At 44.8% G+C, this 18,789-nt stretch overlaps 1 protein-coding gene and 1 long non-coding RNA gene across 6 annotated transcripts in view; one reads left to right on the top strand and one right to left on the bottom strand.

The window, feature by feature from the left end:
• The window catches only part of LOC120243866, a 31,281-nt gene extending 17,034 nt beyond the window's left edge, over nt 1-14,247 (top strand). Inside the window, exon 3 of the long non-coding RNA XR_005531416.1 lies at nt 14,167-14,247. This is a non-coding gene — a long non-coding RNA (uncharacterized LOC120243866). The remainder of the gene's footprint in view (nt 1-14,166) is intronic.
• Nucleotides 491-18,789, bottom strand: part of ZNF704 (zinc finger protein 704) — a 231,888-nt gene continuing 213,589 nt past the window's right edge. For 3 of the 5 annotated variants that reach the window (XM_039250103.1, XM_039250101.1, XM_039250102.1), the window contains exons 8-9: nt 14,212-14,309; nt 491-13,040 (exon numbers count right to left, since the gene is read on the bottom strand). In XM_039250103.1, the coding sequence (XP_039106034.1) occupies nt 12,929-13,040; nt 14,212-14,309 (210 nt within the window). In that variant the 3' untranslated portion in view covers nt 491-12,928. The remainder of the gene's footprint in view (nt 13,041-14,211; nt 14,310-18,789) is intronic. The other 2 variants (XR_005531415.1, XR_005531414.1) reach the window with 2 other exon arrangements.

An 18,789-nucleotide genomic window follows, 5' to 3' on the forward strand; every position in this document is an offset into this window, starting at 1 on the left:
ACTTAGAAGGGTTAAATCACTCGTCCAGGCATTTAACTTGCAAGAGGCCAAACTTGGACTTGTGCTCAAGTCAGCCGAACTCCAAAGGCTCCTACCTTGCCGCGCACACATACATGCTTGGTTCTTGTAGGTTGAGTACATCACGTTCTAGTGGATCCAGCATTGGCCTGGGGTAGGGTCTCCAAGGCTGGCTTGGGGGTAGAAGAGACATCGCCTTTCAACTAGCAACACAGGGTGAGCAGCTAACTTATCTTATTGACAGTCACGGCCAAGGGAATGGGTTTGAATTGTCGTTATAGGGGATGAACTGTAGAAGGGAGATGTGCCTCTCACGTCTCTAAAGATAGCCTTGATGGTGAACGTGGATACGGGGAAGACATCCCTTTGGTTTTCAGTTGTTTTTACAACGATAGGTAAAACCTCCAACCCTTGGTGAGCCTTTCCTGGGTATTTAGTTAGTTATTTTTTACTTAAATAAACAGCCCACATATAGAAGCAGGTACACAAAAACTTTTATTAAGTGGAAGTTAGACTCCATGGTAATTAACCAGTTACAAGTGCATTTAAATTCATGTGTGTGGACACTGTAGAAGTCAGAATGGTCTTATTGAGAGTCCAGTGTTCTGGCGTGCCATGTGCCAGTGCAGCCCAAGGTAGAACCATACACGCAGTAAGTACAGGTCAACGATGATTTCAGACTACATTGGCAACACCATGTTCATTGTCACAGCTAAGCATTACAGAACATTAAAGTCCAAAGACCAGAAGACTATTACTAAATTGATTCTTACTATAAGCCTTTACTTCTACTTCAATGCTTCCATAGGACCACTGCGACAAATCCTCAACTCTGGGGGGACAGCGCCATTTTTATATTTTACACTTAAATGGGCCGCAGAGACTGTAAACATTCAGTGGTCCTCGTGATGCCCATTGCAGGTAGATGACAGCTGTCCCCTTGGGAAAGTGCAGTTTAGATAGTTTAACTGGTGTGAACATCTTATACTGTTAAGTCTTCAAATCTGAAATTTTTCTTCTATTTCAATTAGCACCAGTTTATTTTAACTCTTTTTCCTGGTGTTAAATATTTAGGAAACATTTTTTTTTTTTAAACCAACACACAAAGTCCCAAACAATGGAAAGCAAAAAACATTCAAAAAGTTGTTTTAGAGAACAGCATTTAGAAAAACAACATCATTGAAACATTCAACAAATCTATGTACAATGTGCCAATAGCCGGCAAGGAGCATGGCTGAGGGACAGTCACATAAAAGGTTTATTAGCCTGAACCTCCATAGGCTATATTTACAGTCAGATAGGTATTCAGAAATGGAGTATCAGAACATCTGAATTTGGCTAAAAATCATACAAAAAGACACATCCCCAACCCCAATAGCTTCTAAATAGGTAGCAAACATATCCAGCATAACCATAAGTACCAGGCTTAGAAGTGCGTTTTTCCATATCTTCCACATTTTCCACATTTCTACAAACGGTTGAGAAACTTTCTCAACGGACATAGAAGAGAGCAGGAATGGCAGAGGAATGGAGTTCTTTATTTCAACTTTGTCAGAAGGAGGAGAGAATATGTTTTCATGTTGAGCAACGTAGTAGGTTACTGATTGAGGAGCAAGGATAAATGATTAGGGGAAAAGGTTTCACGGAAATACAAAGTCAACAAGAGTGCCAAAGCAATGTGTGTCTATTCTATATGGACGGTCCAGACATGTACAGTAATTATCTCTGTGTGCTTTTGAAAAAAGCTCAGTGATTTGCTTTGCTGGACAGCATTTTCATATTTTGTTCTTTGAAACGATATAACCCAAACCCTTTGGAGAATAGTTTCTGTCCTTAGGTTGAGAACTAAACACAACAGACACATCCTATGCTATGTTTATCCAATGCGATGCTCATTAACCTTATGCAGTTCGTTTGCCTGCTAATCCAGTGTTACCAGAATATCCACCTTTAGAAAACTGGGCACATTTGTAACAGCCAGCATTTCTCATTTCTGCTTACGAAGTAACATATAAACCATTTCCCATTTATTTACCTTAATGGCTGCATTTGTTTAGAGCCTGAAGTTTCAATGCACTGTCTTTAAAAATATCAGCTAGAAGAATATCGATGGGGTCCCACATTCCCATAATGTTATGCATTCAAGTTTATTTTCATAATTTGTGGTTGTGATACATTTATGAAAAAAATTTACTTGGATTTGATACAAAATACATGTTACTCTTTGAAAATGCATAGTTTGTAACTTCATACATTCATTCACTGATATTAAAGATTTTTGTAAGCAAGTACTTACCTCCACATGGTGGTAAGATTGTATTTCAAAAGATCTCTAAAAATTGGATAGCATCGCCACATTGCTTTGAATTAGTGCCCAGTTACTAGTTAACGCCTGTCATTTTACCACTGGCATCACACAGAAGGGACTGCTTTTTTCTCTTCAGTCTGTCTTTACTTGTTTAGCAGGCACTGAAAAGCAATGCTTTCTACTGACAGCATTTCCACTAAATACCCCATCTGAAATATTTCCTAATTTCATTTTGATATTTTAGATTTGGTATAGAAAACAGTTTGAAAGATGGCTTAATTTTTAAAAGTGGAGTTTTTAAAAAACCTTATCATGGACTAAGGGCGACGGAGGGTTTGTGATAACCGTTGTTTTCTTATTCCCCAGGCCCCTCATTCGAAAAAGATGACTGTAGGCCACTCGACAGTTGCATTTGATGATAGTCATGAACCCTTTGGGACCTAGCGATTTTTTTCTTATCCTGAGTTCTTCCTCTAAGTATATAGATTTTGAGACACGAAACACTTTGGAAACTACACTAGTATCTGGTTATTCCAGAGAGCATATGTTTTAAATGGTTGGCCATCATCCAACCATTCATTACAAAAATAGGAATTCTAGGTCGCGTTGTAGGAAAATATTGATTAATGACATTATTTTTAAACATACATAATCCACATTCCTGGGTTATTTTACACCCAGAGCATTTTCAGTTATTGAAGTTGTGGAACATTTTGGGGGTATTGAGCTCTTTCCTAAAAATCTAAATCTATTCTAAAGCTTTCTACCAGTGATCACAGAGGTTCCCCAAACAGTTGGGATACTTTGGAAGAAGGGGCTTTGCTATCTTCACAGGGCTTGGTCAAGTCACAGTCATTGATTTCCAATTAGCAGAGTCTAGGATAAAAAGGCGTACAAAGCAAAGCAAGGGTTTGTAATCTGCAAAGAGATGCATGCTGTTTATTTTGGGGGGAGGGGCAGTTTGTAATTCCACTACACTGTAGATCCCTGAGGGGTAATTCCAGCTCTGGCCCTGCTGGCCCCAAAAGCTCTACTTTCCCCCCTTTATCTTGGCCACGTGTGCCCAAAGTTGGGAAGAGGGCTCCATCAGGGTGAGGGGCAGGTGCTTAACAACTGGAGGAGTTTTCTCCTTACGTAAATATCAAGTTAAAACAATTATACCTTGAAGGGGCCACTTTCTTTTCACATAATAGAGGCCAAGTCGGTTCTCAGGCTGTATAGTCATGGGCAGAGGTCAGGGCCCAGAGAAATTAAGTGGGAAGCTCTCTTCCTCCGTCCTTCCCTGCTGGTTCTGATCACGTAGCTGGCACTCCAGCCGGTGGGCAGGTGACTTGTGCAGAGGGCTTTGAGTCCAGGTGAAACGATTAGGTATCTGCCTTGTCACTCTTTCTCCATGAGTCTTTTGTGATGAGGGTTGCAGGTTGTACGCTGACTGACCTGCTCTCTGAATGATCACCCAAAACTGTTCAGGCAGATGGAAATTTCTCTCCGGAAGAAGAGGGTAGCCTCACTGAGCCCCACATAAAGTCATAGTAATATTTATCCCTTTGGACCTTAACTTAAAAGTGAGAAATCAGCACAGAAGCACGTGTTTAATCTGGAACTTTTGGAGGCAAAAATACATGATAACAGCGTGGCCTCAGTCATGTCCCTCTAGCAAACACAAGGTGGATGCCAAGATGAGGGGAAATAGGACTAGTCACCAGAACAGGGACTGTTCTCTCTCCTTAAGCTCATTTTCTTCTCTAGAGTCCTGGTTTTCCTCTCTAGTCAGAGATGTGGAGAGAATGCAGAAGAAAATAGATGAGCAACTTTTATTATTATTATCATTTTTTTTTAAAGAAAATGTTGTTATTTCATGACCACCCTCTTGCCTTTTTCAGGACTTGCTACTTTCTACTCTAGTGAATCTTCTGAATTAAAAATTTAGGGAATTGCCCCAGTAAATAAATGTAATGGTTAACTGGACTCAAGAATTAAATTCTTAACATTTTCATAACATGAATAAAAGGGATTCTTTCGTTGGAAGCTGGCAGTTAAAAATTCTGTGAATGGCGCCCAATATGAAATAGCTTTTTTTTTTTTTTTTAAATGAAGACTACAATTGGAGCATTGACTTCACAGTCTCCGCCTTCTTTCAAAATCCGTATCTTCTTTGCGGGCCTCAGCTTTCTTCTTGTTCACGGAGCCCAGCCACTGATCTGGCATTGGTGCTCCCCATTGCAAAATGGACTTCTTTTCCTGCAGAGGAGGAAAGTCCTCCCCCAGCACTGTGTTTTCAGACCAATAATACGAGTCTCATTTATCAAAAAGCTGTTCATGAAGTAGGTGGCAGGCCATAATGGTTTAGCTCCATGACTACACTTCCCGTGAGTGGCTTTACCCTCACCCTGTGTCAACGACAGGGCAAAGGGCCTGAAGGACCATGTTCATTGTTGGACAGACTTTAGTCCCTCACGGTGACAGAGGTCTCAGGCATTGACAGGGTTGTTTAAATTGCATTCGTATTTAAACGTGACTTAACTATATTACCAGGTGTTTCCAACTTTGAATTGACAGTATCTTTTGATTTGATCATGAAAAACTGTAAATCTGAGCTGCTTTAAAATTTTCTGGCATCAGTTTGCGTTTTTATGGATAACAAGCGTTGCATATTAGCAAAGTAATTATTTTCCCAAGGAGTCAAAACTTCTATTCAGAACATTACAGTAGCTCAGAAACTCCTATAATTAGCCACTTAGATGGTGAGAACTTAGGGAGTGGGGGCACGGCAGCACCCTAAAGGGATACCTTTGGGGACGATGGACTTTGCATGTGACAGTGTGAATGAGTGCCCTCTTTGTGTCTATGCAGAGAGCCTGAGAGTTGGGCTGAAAGGATGGGAACGTGGTGGATCCCTAGGTCTTTTCAGGTTTCGTGTCCGGAAGACTAAGGTATGAGCCAGTGGGAAGCGCTTCCCCTCCTCCTTTTGGACAGTGATAAGGCTGACTCACAGACTTAAGACTATTGTGGCTTGGCCTTGAAGTGATCCCAGATAGTCCTGTTGTGCCCTGGGGTCTTAGGAGGGTCAAATGACATAATGTATCTGCAAGACACCTACTTTATCGTATATGTGAGAAGGGTAGTGATTAACCCAACACCATCAGGACTCTGGTGTGAGACAGGGCTGAAAGTCAGTCCACCCAAGTGGAAGAAGCAGCTTCTAATTTTTTCCATGACACATTTATTCCCACTTCGTTTTTGCCCTCGGACAAAGACACTAAGGTTTTCTCTGTGGAAAAACTCCATTGTGGGGTTAGGGGACATTCTAAAATACCTACCAGTTCTGAAGCAGGGATGTTGCTGTGTCGGAGATGAAACAATGGAAATTTCACCCTGGATGAAGACTCACGAGGCAGGGTGGGGCGGGAAGGAGTGGGGAAGGGCTGGCAAAGGGCTTTGGCACGGGGAGGCAAAGGGGGCTCTCTTCAGCTGCAGGGGCCTCTGGCTGCCTTCTCTGAAGGCACAAGCCTGCTCTTTGCTGGCCCCTCATCACAGTGGTCACGGTAGTGAAAACTCAAGTTGGGATGACAGTTATTCAGTGCTTTGGGGCCTGGCGTGGGCGAGAGCTGGAGAGTACTTCAGCGTACTGTGATCAGAGGCAAGGCTAGTTTAAGGATACTGTATTTTTATATTCAAGTCCTCCATGAGAATAATTTCCTTGATTTTAGTTGCCCAGATAGTGCCAACGTGTGAATTTGTGGGGCTGAGGGAGGAAGGTGACCCGATGGCCGTGGAATGTGAGATGTGCTTTCCCTGACATCTCACGTTCCATGTGAGAAAATGGTGGCCAAAGGCTGCCATCTGCCCCTCCATAGGTTCTCTTTGGTCTCTACAGTGTTGGCCAAGAATTTGAGTTAGTTGTCAACACTTAAATGTCAGGTAACACCGTATTTCCAAGTCAGAAGATCTAGCAGCCCTGGGCCTGATTTCTACATGGTTCTGATTGTCTGGAGCTGGGTACCCTATGCAGTGCTGGGTGCCCTATGCAGTGCTGGGTGCCCTATGCAGTGGGTGGGCGGGCTCTCTGGCTCACAATGACCTCCAGCGTTCTGTAGTGCCCCTGTTTTGCCTGATTTGAATCGTTCACTTACAGATACTGCCTGGCTTTTCTAAGGCTTCTGCTATGACCCATTAGGAAGCTTCTATTTAAAAATGAAGCAAGACTCATTTGGTTCAAAACCATATAGCAGTAAACACTTCTTGGGGATTTAATGCTACCGATGTAATTATTCAAGGGAATGAAGACAGAGAGTTGCAGACTGCCTCATCTCAGAGACCAGGAGCCGAGGCTGGACGTGGTTGCCCATATCTCTGTGCATTTCTAGTCCTCACGTGTGCACATTCTAAAAGCTATTTGAAAGCAAGGTCTGAGTGACCCCCTGGCCACTTCACAGGAGTTGCCCAATGGATACATGGTCATTCTATCCCAGCTTTTCTTTTGATGTTATCTGCATACTGCTAATTAGCTTCTGAGTTACTGAAATCTTAGAAAGAAAAGATGCTTTATTATTATTTTTTTTAAACAGTGAGTGGGCTAGAAGAAACTGTACAGCATTATGAAATGGTTTTGGCAAAGCTCAAAATTATTTGTGCAGTTAATAAGCTCTCCATGGCTCCCTCCCTTGTTTCTTGATTCTGGGGAATACAGTGACTTTCTGATCACAACCTTGCATGTCTGTTCTTCTTGTGAAAAATCAAACAATTGCTTTGATAAGGAAATTAAAGTTATTTAGTTAGTGCTGAGGAAAGTTATTTCAAACACCACTGATCACCTTAAAATTCTATCTTTGGGCTTACAATACCATGATTTCAAAAATTACCAGCAAATGATAGTTGCCAGTTAAATGCAGGTTTGTGGTAAGCTTGTCTTTGTGACGCAATCTCATTTTACACTAAAGAATTTACGAGAATGTTTCTCCCATTGCTTACAAGCGTATCTATTAACATTTTCCCATTTAAGATACATATGGTTGATCCTTAAAGTGTCTTTTCCCATAATACTTTGAAAACACACTGGCAATGATAAAAGGAGTAGCTGTTGCTATCTCGATTCTCTTAACAATAACCTTTCCACATGATCTGCATTTCTACCCTTGCTACAGAGGGCTAGTTGAAAAGATATGCATCAAAAACACTTGCTTAAAAGAGGCATAGCCCTTTGTTTGGAGAGCAGGAATTGCTTATAATATTAACACTTCCTGTCTGGTAAATACTGTATTTTAAAAAATAAGCTACAATGTATAAAACCAAGGTCATTTCCCACAAAATGTTCATGTTCGTTGTGATTACAAAACACTGCATCTTGTAAAATATTTCCAGTTCTGTTTACTTGAGAAGTACCAATGCTTATTATAAAAGTGTCATGTCTCTTCGAATTGTAGAAGCCTAAAGCAGTATATTTCTTGTCTTATTTGGAAAATTAAGTTATAATTATTATTGTATTTAAGATTACGTTTTGACACAACACGTTACCATTGTGATTCTCAGACCCACACGAGAAGTTATAAAACAGGAGATTGTCTTCAAAAAAAAAAAAAAAGCCACTATTTACAAAACAGGACCAGAAGTAAGGTCCCCACTTGGAAATCTGGTCTTGTACTAGGTACACCTTTTAAAGCATGTATATCATTGGGTATGGGTTTTTTCAAAGTCACTCACAATAAGCAAACCGGTCGGTCTTAAATACATTTTATACTTTCTTGCTCTATTGGTGTGCATTACTTAGTGATACAATTGGTACCTAAAAGTGCTAATCTCACTTTATTTACCGACTTCTGCTTTGACAAGTTACAATGAAAAAGACACAAGGGAACAGTTCCAGCAGAGAGGAATCCCCACAGGTATGAGGAACAGGGAGTGTGTATGTGCCACTGGTAGGGGCATTTTCTCAGAGAAATGAAATTTCCAGTTGACCCATGTACCCAGGGCCTTCTCCAAAATGATCCACATCCTCATCCATATTCATGAATTCGGCTCTGTTTCCCCTCATTTGTATGCACAAATCCTTCCCTGTCTTCATCCAGGTCAATGCTACAGTTGATGTGGTCGATAGAAATTCTACAGGGTCATGAGAAAAAGCAGCACCTTGTCCGCAAAAGTCCATGGAAGTTCGCTCCTTAACATGCTATTAATGCAAAACGCATGTCTTTAACAGCTTTCGCCTACAGAGTTCTGTGTACAGTCACCCAACCGGGTGATTACGAAAAGGAACACCAGGGCTTCGTATTCACAATTACATTCAGGAAAAGCCTTCTAAGAGTCTGTGAATATCCACCAGGGACTGTGCCTGTGGTTCACATGGCAGCCTTAGACTGCACGTCAGCTACAAAGAAACAGCTCTTTGCCATAGAGCATTGCTCTTCAAAAAGTTAGTATTGTCCAGTTCATGTAAATTTGTCTTGAAATACTTATCATGTTCATTAAAAAAAAAAAAAAAAAAATACCGCCCGAACAGTTCTGACTGGGAAAGACTCTGGAGATAAGAAAAGTCTTTCTAGTTTTAGGATCTCCCAGGTCTATCTTCCACATACCCTTTAAGTTTCCCTGAGGAAATGAATATTATTGACAGTATTTTGCTACTATTCTCAAGGTATTCTCTCCCGTATGTACAGTTCTTGCCCCCTGCCTCTAAACATTCGCAGGTGAATGCCGCTCTTTTGTTTTCCGATGAAGTCTGATGAAGGAGGCCTGCAGCAGCGGTGAGGGCTACTTCAGAACCCAGGGCGGCTTTCAAAAGCGTGGCCTGGTGTGACACTGGCGACAGCCGACTCAGGCGCAGACGATCTTGAAATGGGATAGAGGGCATCTCAGTCTCAGAAATCCTTCGCACCATCCGTGTAACTATTTCTTTGAAAAGATGTTGGAAAGCCCAAGAACTGTAACCCCCATCACTACTGCAAGTGTTTGTCTGCAACACAGCTGTGACTGGACAAGGGACCATCTGATAAAGGGCACCTCGGTGCACGGAGCTGCTGACAGGCACTTCACCGCAGGGCGCGCACTCATTCAGGAGCCCACTGCCTTCTTCCTGAGCCTGGCGTTTACCAACCAGGTGAGGAACCTTTCCAGCAAGTAAGGTGGGAGGAAGTCCATGCCCACTGGAGATGTGCACGGGAGTCCTGCATCCCTGGTCAGAGCCGCTTCCCGTAAGGGAGCTCCCTCCTTGCTGCAGGCAGCCGCTCCTGGAGGGGCAACATGACAGCTCCCTCCAAGGTGTCCAGGGACAGTCACCACTGGCCGATCAGCATGAACAAGGTGAGTGGGAGCCAGATGTCCATAGGCCTCTCCTCTCGGGCCTCCAACCCACCCACTTGCTACCCGGGTGTCTTCTCCATCTTGTCACACTGCTGCCCATAAACTGGGCACACATCCTCTGGGAAGGACTAAGGCTTAAACCTACTGCCGGATGATGAATCCTCCTTGCTTCGCAGCTACCTGAAGAATGCCTGTCCATTACCGTGAAATGCCTTCTTGAGACAGAGATGGGAACTATTTTCTGAAGGAAGAAGTATCAAGGGAGAGAAAGGTCAAAAGGCTAGCGCACGCCTTATTTAGAAATACTTTGGGTCTAGAATCCATTGTATTGCCATTCCTTTTGCACAGACAAGTCTCAGAGATCCGTGGGGTGGACGGAGCTCCGGTTAACCAGCCAGCATGCCGTGGGGCTGCCCTTCGCACCCATCCCCACCTCCCCCTGCCAAACGAAGACATAAAAGAACGTGGTACCACAGAGATGGTATAAAATGAAGGTCAGGCTTAATTTGGCACTTCATTTAGTTCCAAAATATAACAAAATAGCTCTATGTCTTTTTTTTTTTTTTTTTTTGTAATTTTGGCTTTTACAATCAGTGCTGTATATTGCAACTCATAGCTTTCTGTGTGGCTTGCAAGAAGTTAATCACTTTTTTCCCAAGGCCAGCCAGGTAATTTTGGTGGTTCTCCAGTTATTACATGCCTTGGTACAAAAAAATGGATGTCGTTGTGTGCCAGAAGGGACTGAGGGTTCGTGCACCCTGGTGCCAGAGAAGAAGGTACACAGAGACCGGGGCCGGTAGGCAGAAAGGAGTCCCCACGTGGGCAGGAGCGGCAGAAGGGTATGCGTGAAGAAGGCGTTAGAAAAGACAAGAGGTCCCAGGGAAGATGCATTCGGCAGTTCGCTCCTGCTTATACCTGTGCACTGGCAAAAACCCAGGTAAGGACTGAGCTAGGCTCCTCCAGGCCAGAGCTCAGAGCCAATCATGCGCTGTTTCTCTGGGGCACGGCCCCAGAACCTCCCTCCTGGGCCGCTCTGCAGTGAGGACCTCTCCCTTCCTGGGTCCCAGAGTTCTGGGAAGTGGGGAGGATGGATTTAGCCCCTCATCACTGTAATGGTTTTTGATGAGTGACTTAATCCAAGGATCAGGAGCCACGGAGCTCTGGCGAAGAGAGAGACCTCTGCTCGGGGACTGCATCCCAGCCATCATCTCGGTACGCGGTGAACCCGCTTGAGTGATAGCCCAGGCCTCCTGGACCAGGCCAGAGCGTCGTGTCACAGCAGAGGGTGCCTGTGGGTGAGACGAAAGGACTCCAGGGAGGAGAAAAGACACGCTGGGGCTGAGGACGCAACTACGCTTCGGCCCTTTAAAAAAAATGCCCTTTCCTGGCTGACCTCGTAAATACGAAAACACACATTACAGCTGGTGCTGTGGCTACTATTGATTGGTAACCATGAAATGAAACATGATTTTCGGTTACACATGAAATTAAAGGGAGCTCTTTTCCTGCTCTCTTGAACTACGTGTTTTCAAGAGGAAAATAAACGAAGGAAGAGAACAGGATCTCTTCTGAGGAATAAGGCTTCACAAGTCACGCGAGAGCTTCAAAAATAAAATTGCCAGAATCTATGCACGTACAGGCTGTGGATATTACACCGTGGAACCTTCTTCCATTTCCCTTGCTTAGAAAAGGAAAAGGAGTTAAGTTATTCCTAAGTGACTTCTTTCAACTCCTTAAAACAAACATGTATGTACAATCTCTAAACGTATATTAAACTCTCCTCTGGGCAATTTCACTGAACATTCCTATGGCTGATCCTCGGCTCCCCGTCCTGACACAGCGCATCCTAGAAGGTGCTCTTACTCCTTTGCATAGGGATAGGAAAAGTAACTTCAGCAGGGCAATCGAGAGTAGGACAGATAGACAATGAGCTTGTATATAGAACGTGACAACTACTCCCACACAACACTACCACCAAAACAAACAAACACACACACAAACACACAAGGCTAGGAAACCTGCTAAACGCAACACAGTGCAAGCCCTGGTCCTACTGAACTGAGAGATTCCTATACCCACATGCATCTTCATTTTGGTGTTCCGTTCATTCCCCTCTGAGCACATTCCTAGTGAACGGAATATTTTTATAAGAAAAATAAAGTTCTGGACCTCCCATGTTCTCAGATCACGTTTGTATTGTTCATTAACCCATCTCCCAGACACGCTAAAGCATAAGACCTGTAAAAGTGCACTCAGCATGGATGTCGGTTTGCTGACCTCACAGGTCTCTCTGAACAGAGGGGGATGCGCTGGGCTGTGCTCCGCTGTCTCCAGCAAACCTGTGGGGACAGTCAGGCTTCTCTACCCCTTCTGAAACCGGTCAGTGGTGGGGATTTGAGGGACAGCCCGACGACCCACTAACCTGGCAACGGCGCTGTCAGAGAAGCAGTGACAAACGGATGGGCGCTGCGGTTCGCATCGCATCCCTGATCAGAAGCCTCGAGGCTGACCCAGGTGGCTGCCGTGCCAGTCCTTGATGGAGCTGTGACAGGTAGAGAATGAGCTGAGCCGCCTCTCGGAGGAAGGGCTTCTTAGCAATCTGAGGAAGACTCCTAGATGTTCCCAACGTTATAGCGGGATGTCCTGAACTCAGCTTGGGGCTGAGGTCTGCTGGTGATCTCCTTTCGGGTTGACGCCATCCGAGGCCTCCAAGCTAATGGCTCTGCCATGCTTCGGTCTGGGGCCATCCTCCCCAACGCAACAAACAAACAAACAAGACACAGAAGAGACGCTCGGAGCGCTGCGCCTTCCGGCAACGCGTCACGATGCGCACTGCTCCAAGAAGTCAAATGGAAAACAGGGAAAATACTATTCACAGCGAAAGCAAGTGTCGTTCTCTGTACAAATGCTACTGGATGACGCGTAGCTTTTTTTTTTTTTTTAATATGTCAAAAAATCTCAGAAATGGCATTATTCAGAAAGCTTATCAAAATATGCCTCCTTTCTAGGTAAAATGGGCTTTGTTGGTTCAATTGCTACAGAGGTCCACAGTTTGCAGTCACAGCCATACAGCAAAAAAAAAGCTGACTTTTCTTTTCAAGGAAAAAAAACAGTTACAGCCGCTCTAGGCTGGATTCTCAGCAAGAGCAGTGGACGGCGGTGACCTTAGTTTTTTGCTGTAACTCCACCACGTTTCCTGGAAGTGCTTTTCCTGGGCTTCAAGTGGATTTTGTTCAGAAGCGAAAGCGCTTTCCCAGACCTGCAGCGGAAGGCGAGGGCAGCAGCGACCCGGGCGCCGGCGGCCCCTCAGTCAGTGAACCTCTGGCAGGCCTTCTTCCAGCGGCACGCGGTGCACCACATGTCACGGTTCTCCATGCCGTACACCTTCCGGCACTTTCTGCCTTCTCCCCTGGGCTTCCTGTAAGACAGAGGCGAACGTTTACTCCGGGCCACAGGTTCAACGGGCCTTCTATGGAGGCCTTGAATCGCTTGGAAGGGCAAGAAACAACGTGAAGAAACAGAGCAGAGGTTCTTACTAGGTTTGGACTTTAACGTGTTGGATGTCTTCACACCACAGCACTTAGCTATTACAATTCGCTACTACAACTCTTTTTTTTTTTAATTTTTTTTTTTTATTTATTTCTAGGAGAGAGAGAGACAGCGTGAGCAGAGGAGGGTCAGAGAGAGAGGGAGAAACAGACTCTGAAACAGGATCCAGGCTCTGAGCTGGCAGTCAGCACAGAGCCCGACGCGGGGCTCGAACCCACGAACCGTGAGATCATGACCTAAGCGAAAGTCGGTCGCTTAACCGACTAAGCCACCCAGGCGCCCCTACAACTCTTAAAACAGTATTTTGTTAACTTGAGAGAGAGAGAGAGGGAGAGAGAGAGAGAGAGTATGTGCAGGCAGGGTAGAGGGCCAGAGGGAGAGAGAGAGAATCTCAAGCAGGCTCCACGCTCAGCTTGGAGGAGCCCAATGTGGGGCTCAGTCCCACGAGTCTGGGATCATGACCTGACCTGAAATCAAGAGTCGGACGCTTAACTGACTGAGTCCCCCAGGCGCCCACAATTTGCTACTATAACTCTTAAGCTTCTACTTGTCCATTTGTGGCCATGTCCACTGGCCATCTTCATAAAATTGAATGAAGCAAGTAAATATAAAAGTCTTCTTCTTTTATGTTTTAAATATGTACTTTCAGGTGCTCTCTTGCTTTTCAGATTTCTAGCATTCTGGTTAAAGAACTCTTGAGGAGTTTCTCCTTGATCTGTGTATTAAAAACTATACCTCATAGTTCTCTTAACACAGAGGTTAATGCGACTATTAACTGGCTTTAATAGACCCAGTAATTACCGTTACCTCTTCTGCGAGAAAACTTACGGCAACCATTACCACCCCTTCCCCCGAAACAACAAATCTTCATGAATAACTGCTGGGTGGGGAAAGCCAAAGGCACAAAGGAGAGGGTGTTTTGTCCATTCCAGGGAAATTTTATGGAATATCATATCTCTGGCTTCTCTCTTCCCTGCTGTTCTTCTGTTTCTCAGCGAATTCCCTTGAGATGAGGAGTGTGGAGCTTCGAGCAGTCATACCTCAGGCTGGCTGTCCCTCTGGGTGGGGAGGACAAGACCGTGTGAGTGTGCTGTCTCTGCTCTCCTGTGCCCACCGGATGATTATGCGTTGGCGACACCTGGTAAGTACAAGGAAAACAAAGTTGATGGGCAGGTTCTCCTCACTGTCCACGGGCAGTGGTATCTGACTATCAGCCACGGAGATGAAGTGCTTTCTTCACAGAGACACACGTTAAAGGTGAATTTAAATGCCTCCCCAAACAGGAAAACCTTGGCAACAACGAATACTTCAAAAATCTTCACCACTTCATGCGTGCATTCCAAGCTGCCCATAGTAACATATTTTCACTTGAATAACATTCCAAACCTTAAAGTATAGTCTCACCTATTTTAAGCCTCACAATCTACCTTTGAAAACAGACAAGTCACTAGAGAGGTGAAGAGAGTTATTGCAAATTATCAGGCTAGTCAATGGGAATAGCACAACGGGGACCTCGGCCTCCCGTTTGGTTTATGAGATCATTCACAGCCCCTACATAAAGGACTTCTTGCATGAGACACCCACACAGCAGACTGTGGGATCCAAACAGGAAGAAAGGCTAGAAGCAAAGAGCCCAACCAAGTCGAGAACAGAAGTCACCCATGAAATACTTCCTGAGCACTCGCCAGGTGCCAGGTTCCCTGACCATATCTTTCATTTTCACAACTGCCCCACGGGGTGGGTACTATGCTTGTTCCCACTTTACAGATGAGGAAACCGAGGCATAGGGAGGTTAAATAACTTGGCCAAGGTCATGGAACTTGTAATGGCAGGGCCAGCGCTGTGCTGAGCTCTACCTGATGCCAGAACTTGTGGTTGTTTTTTTTTTTTTCACAAATAGTTTATTGTCAAATTGGTTTCCATATAACACCCAGTGCTCATCCCCACAAGTGCCCTCCTCCATGCCCATCTCCCCCCTCCCCCCCACATCCATCAGTCCTAAGTTCCAGAACTAGTGTTTAACCCCATCACACCTCTGCCTCTCAGTCACAGTAGCAGGAGAGCCTCTTGTTCTGGATTTCTCTTGCATTTCTTACCCATCCCTCTGCATCACCTGCTCTCATAATGCTAAAGATCTTCCCAGCATTTGGGATTCTCAACAGCTACAAAAAATGAATTTTTTTTAAAGAAAAGCTAAATGGTATTTCAAGTAAATACATGACATTGCCATATACAGAAGTGCAGACGTTTAATTTAATTTAGAAACTTAGAAACTCTAATTTAGAAACTCTAGAAGTCAACATGGCCACAGAAGTACCATGACCGACTGACAGGCATGGGAACATCCCTAAAGCATCCTTATAGGATTGAACTTCTCTAGTACAGATATGAGCACTTTTTATTTCCTTTCAATTCAAAGGAATATACATCAGTGTTCTTTTTCTAGACATTAATTTACAAAATAAACAGGTGAGTAAAAACCTAACATTTTAAACCATTATTGCCATGATTCTGAATTATTCTATACCACTGGTCTTTACAATTTTGCTAAGGCTGAGTAGGAGTGAGAGCCAGAAGTGAGTTAACACACATATATTTCTTTTTAAACAAAAGCGTTGAGGTTCAGCATATGCATTTGATGTAGACAGATATGGAGGGCTTCCCAGATGCTGAGTCTCCCCCCACATCCTACCCCACATCCCATCCCTGACCAGAGTGAGTAACAGCAGACCAGAGGGAGTGAAGGCTTCAGATGTTCATAGCCACCACAATGATCTAGAATGTGCTCATATGCATTCTTTTAAATGGTCAAGACAAGTAAAAAAATTAAAAATTACTGTAGAATTCACAGGATCTGAAGAATACCGCCTTATTAGTGAGAACTAGGAGAAGTTTAGTTGACGCGACATCAGCTGGGGAATAACATGGAAGGTTCTAAATTGTGCAGATTTGCCATACCCCTGTTGTGTGGGGTGAGGTGAGATGAGAGGTGCTCTTCATTCATCAGGTATTTATGAAGTACTTACTATGCACCAGGCACCGTTCTGGATCCTGGGTACATAGCTGTGAACAATACCGAGTTTCTGCCCTCACAGAGCGTACATTCTAGCGGGGGACAAACAAGAAATACGGACAGATAAGATCATTTTAGTGATGAGTGCCTGAAGAAAATAAAATAGGCCAATAGGCAAAGCGTCATCAAGGGAGAGGACATTTATTTATTTTGGGTGGTGAGGGAGGCCCCTGAGGGGTTGCCTTTCCCCCCCAGGGCACTCTGGAGAAAAGGGGGACAGTGGCACAGGCCTCCAACTGCAGAATGTCGGTGGTGCCAGAAGACACATGGTGTGGAAGTTGGGGGTGAGAGGGCACGAGGTGGTAGATTCAGGGCATGCTTCCTGGCTGGGATGGACGAATCTGAGGTGACTGTCATTTTTTTCTTTTTTTCTTTTTATTATCTGGTTTTGAGAGAGAGAGAGAGACAGAGAGAGAGAGAGAGAGAGAGAGAGAATCCCAGGCAGGCTCTGCACTGTCAGCGCAGAGTCCAACACAGGGCTCCAACTCAGGAACCATATCAGGACCTGAGCTGAAGTCGGACGCCTCACCGACTTTGCCACGTAGGCATCCCTGAGTTGAACATCATTCCAAGTACCAGAGAAGCCACCGGAGAATTTTAAGAGAGACATCTGATTAATACTTTAAAAAGATCCCTTGGGCTCCCTTGCGAGTGAACTGGAGATGGTCTGGAGGGGAGCCCTGCAGTCTATTTAAGAGGCTTTCACAGTATTTGAGGGGAAAGAGGTACTGGCAATTTGGATGAGGGTGTGGCAGTGGTGCTGAGAAGTGGCTGGATTCATGGCAGGATCAGACAGAGTCTGGGACTCGATGAAGGACGGGGAAAAAAGGAGCACAAATCTTTAGAAGAATCAGGGATGCATCAGGAGGAGTCAAGGGTGAGTCCTAGGTGCGGGCCTGAGCCGCCACAGGGACGGTGGGCCACTTACAGACACGGGAAGACTGGCGCCGTGGTTGTTTGAGGAGGGAGGGAGGTCCAGGCGTTTGAAGATTCCAAGTTTGAGGAATACAGACCGACTGCAGGACTAACCCCTCTCTAGTGAACGGCTTTCTTAACTCGGGAGTTCTGGGCATGCGTGTATCGTCCCGTCCAGCCGCGACGACACAGGCGACGGCAGGACCCACGTCACACATTGGCGCGTGGATGCGTCCTGTGTGAGGATCAATATGGTCTACCTTGTGGGCTTTCCTTGACACTTTTGATAGCAAGACAATCATGGTTTAGCTTTTTATTTTTTTGGGGGGGGGCTGTGGGTGGGGAAGACGTGGTGGCTGGTGCAGGGAGCTAACCCGTATTGAGCGCTCGCCAATGCGAAAGGCAGGCTACTGGGTGATTTATGATTTCTTTTAATTCTCACAAAACCCCTGCAAGGGAACGCTGTTATCTGAATTTTGTAGATAAGATACTTTAGACTTGGAGCAGGGAGGTGGCCTGTGCAGCATCCCAGAGTTATAAGGAGCAGTGGTAGTAATTTACCGAGCGCTTGTTAAACTAAGGGCCCTTGAGTGCTATCCACTTTCATCTCCACAGTGACCCCAGGATAAGTAGTATCACTATCGTTTCCACTTTCTCAGTGAGGAAGTGGAGTCCTGAAGTAAGCTGCCACACAGTTCGTGGGGCTGGGGCCAGCGCCGGACCACAGGCTATCTCCTACCGGCAGACGACGGAGCGAGTTATGTCCACTGCTCTTTCCATTCTGCCATCTTGCCGTGTAGCCGATGCAAGTGTGGTATGCACAGAGATAAAGCCCCGCACAGCATTATTTTGGTTTTCTCTCCCAGTGGTCTCCACTTGTCAAATCTTTATCACTTTTATATCTTAATCATTCCTTTTTTTAAAAAAAATTTTTTTACATTTATTTACTTTTGAGAGACAGAGTAAGACAGAGCACGAGTGGAGGAGGGGCAGAGAGAGAAGGAGATACAGAATCTGAAGCAGCTCTAAGCTCTGAGCAAGTGTTCAGCACAGAGCCCGACGTGGGGCTCAAACCCACAAACCGTGAGATCACGACCTGAGCCAAAGTCAGACACTTAACCGACTGAGCCACCCAGGCTCCCCAATCATTTCTAAGTTCTATTTTGGGGCATGTTATAAAGTATATGATATACTTGGAGAGAACTCTATGGTATTTTTCTAAATAAGAATAAGTGACGAAGTGAGTAAATAAATTTTTTTCAAAAATATTATAATCTCCATTTTTTTTCCCCCCGAGAACAGTTTTTCTTTGGTCCTTAAGGACTGAGCTCCTCCCATGGGCTTCGGTGGAGGTCGTGGGGACAGCACTTTGTGGGTCTAAATCGGGGCAGGGGTGTTTGGTCCTTCTGTGCGTCACACGAGCTGAGGACTCCCAGCCAGGCCACCTTGCTGTGAATGACACATCTCACACAGTAATGTGGTTTCACACACAGCTTGGGAAGCATGGACGACTCTATATGCCTTAATCTTTCTGCTGATTAGGTGTGATTTCAGAAGAGTTTAAAGAACTTCGGTCTGCAGAAATCATGGCTAATTTCTCTCACATGTTCAGTGCGTATGTGTTATATAG

This window comes from Hyaena hyaena, unplaced genomic scaffold (genome assembly GCF_003009895.1).
Source record: "Hyaena hyaena isolate Hyena2069 unplaced genomic scaffold, ASM300989v1 scaffold_358, whole genome shotgun sequence".
Taxonomy (NCBI): Eukaryota; Metazoa; Chordata; class Mammalia; order Carnivora; family Hyaenidae; genus Hyaena; species Hyaena hyaena.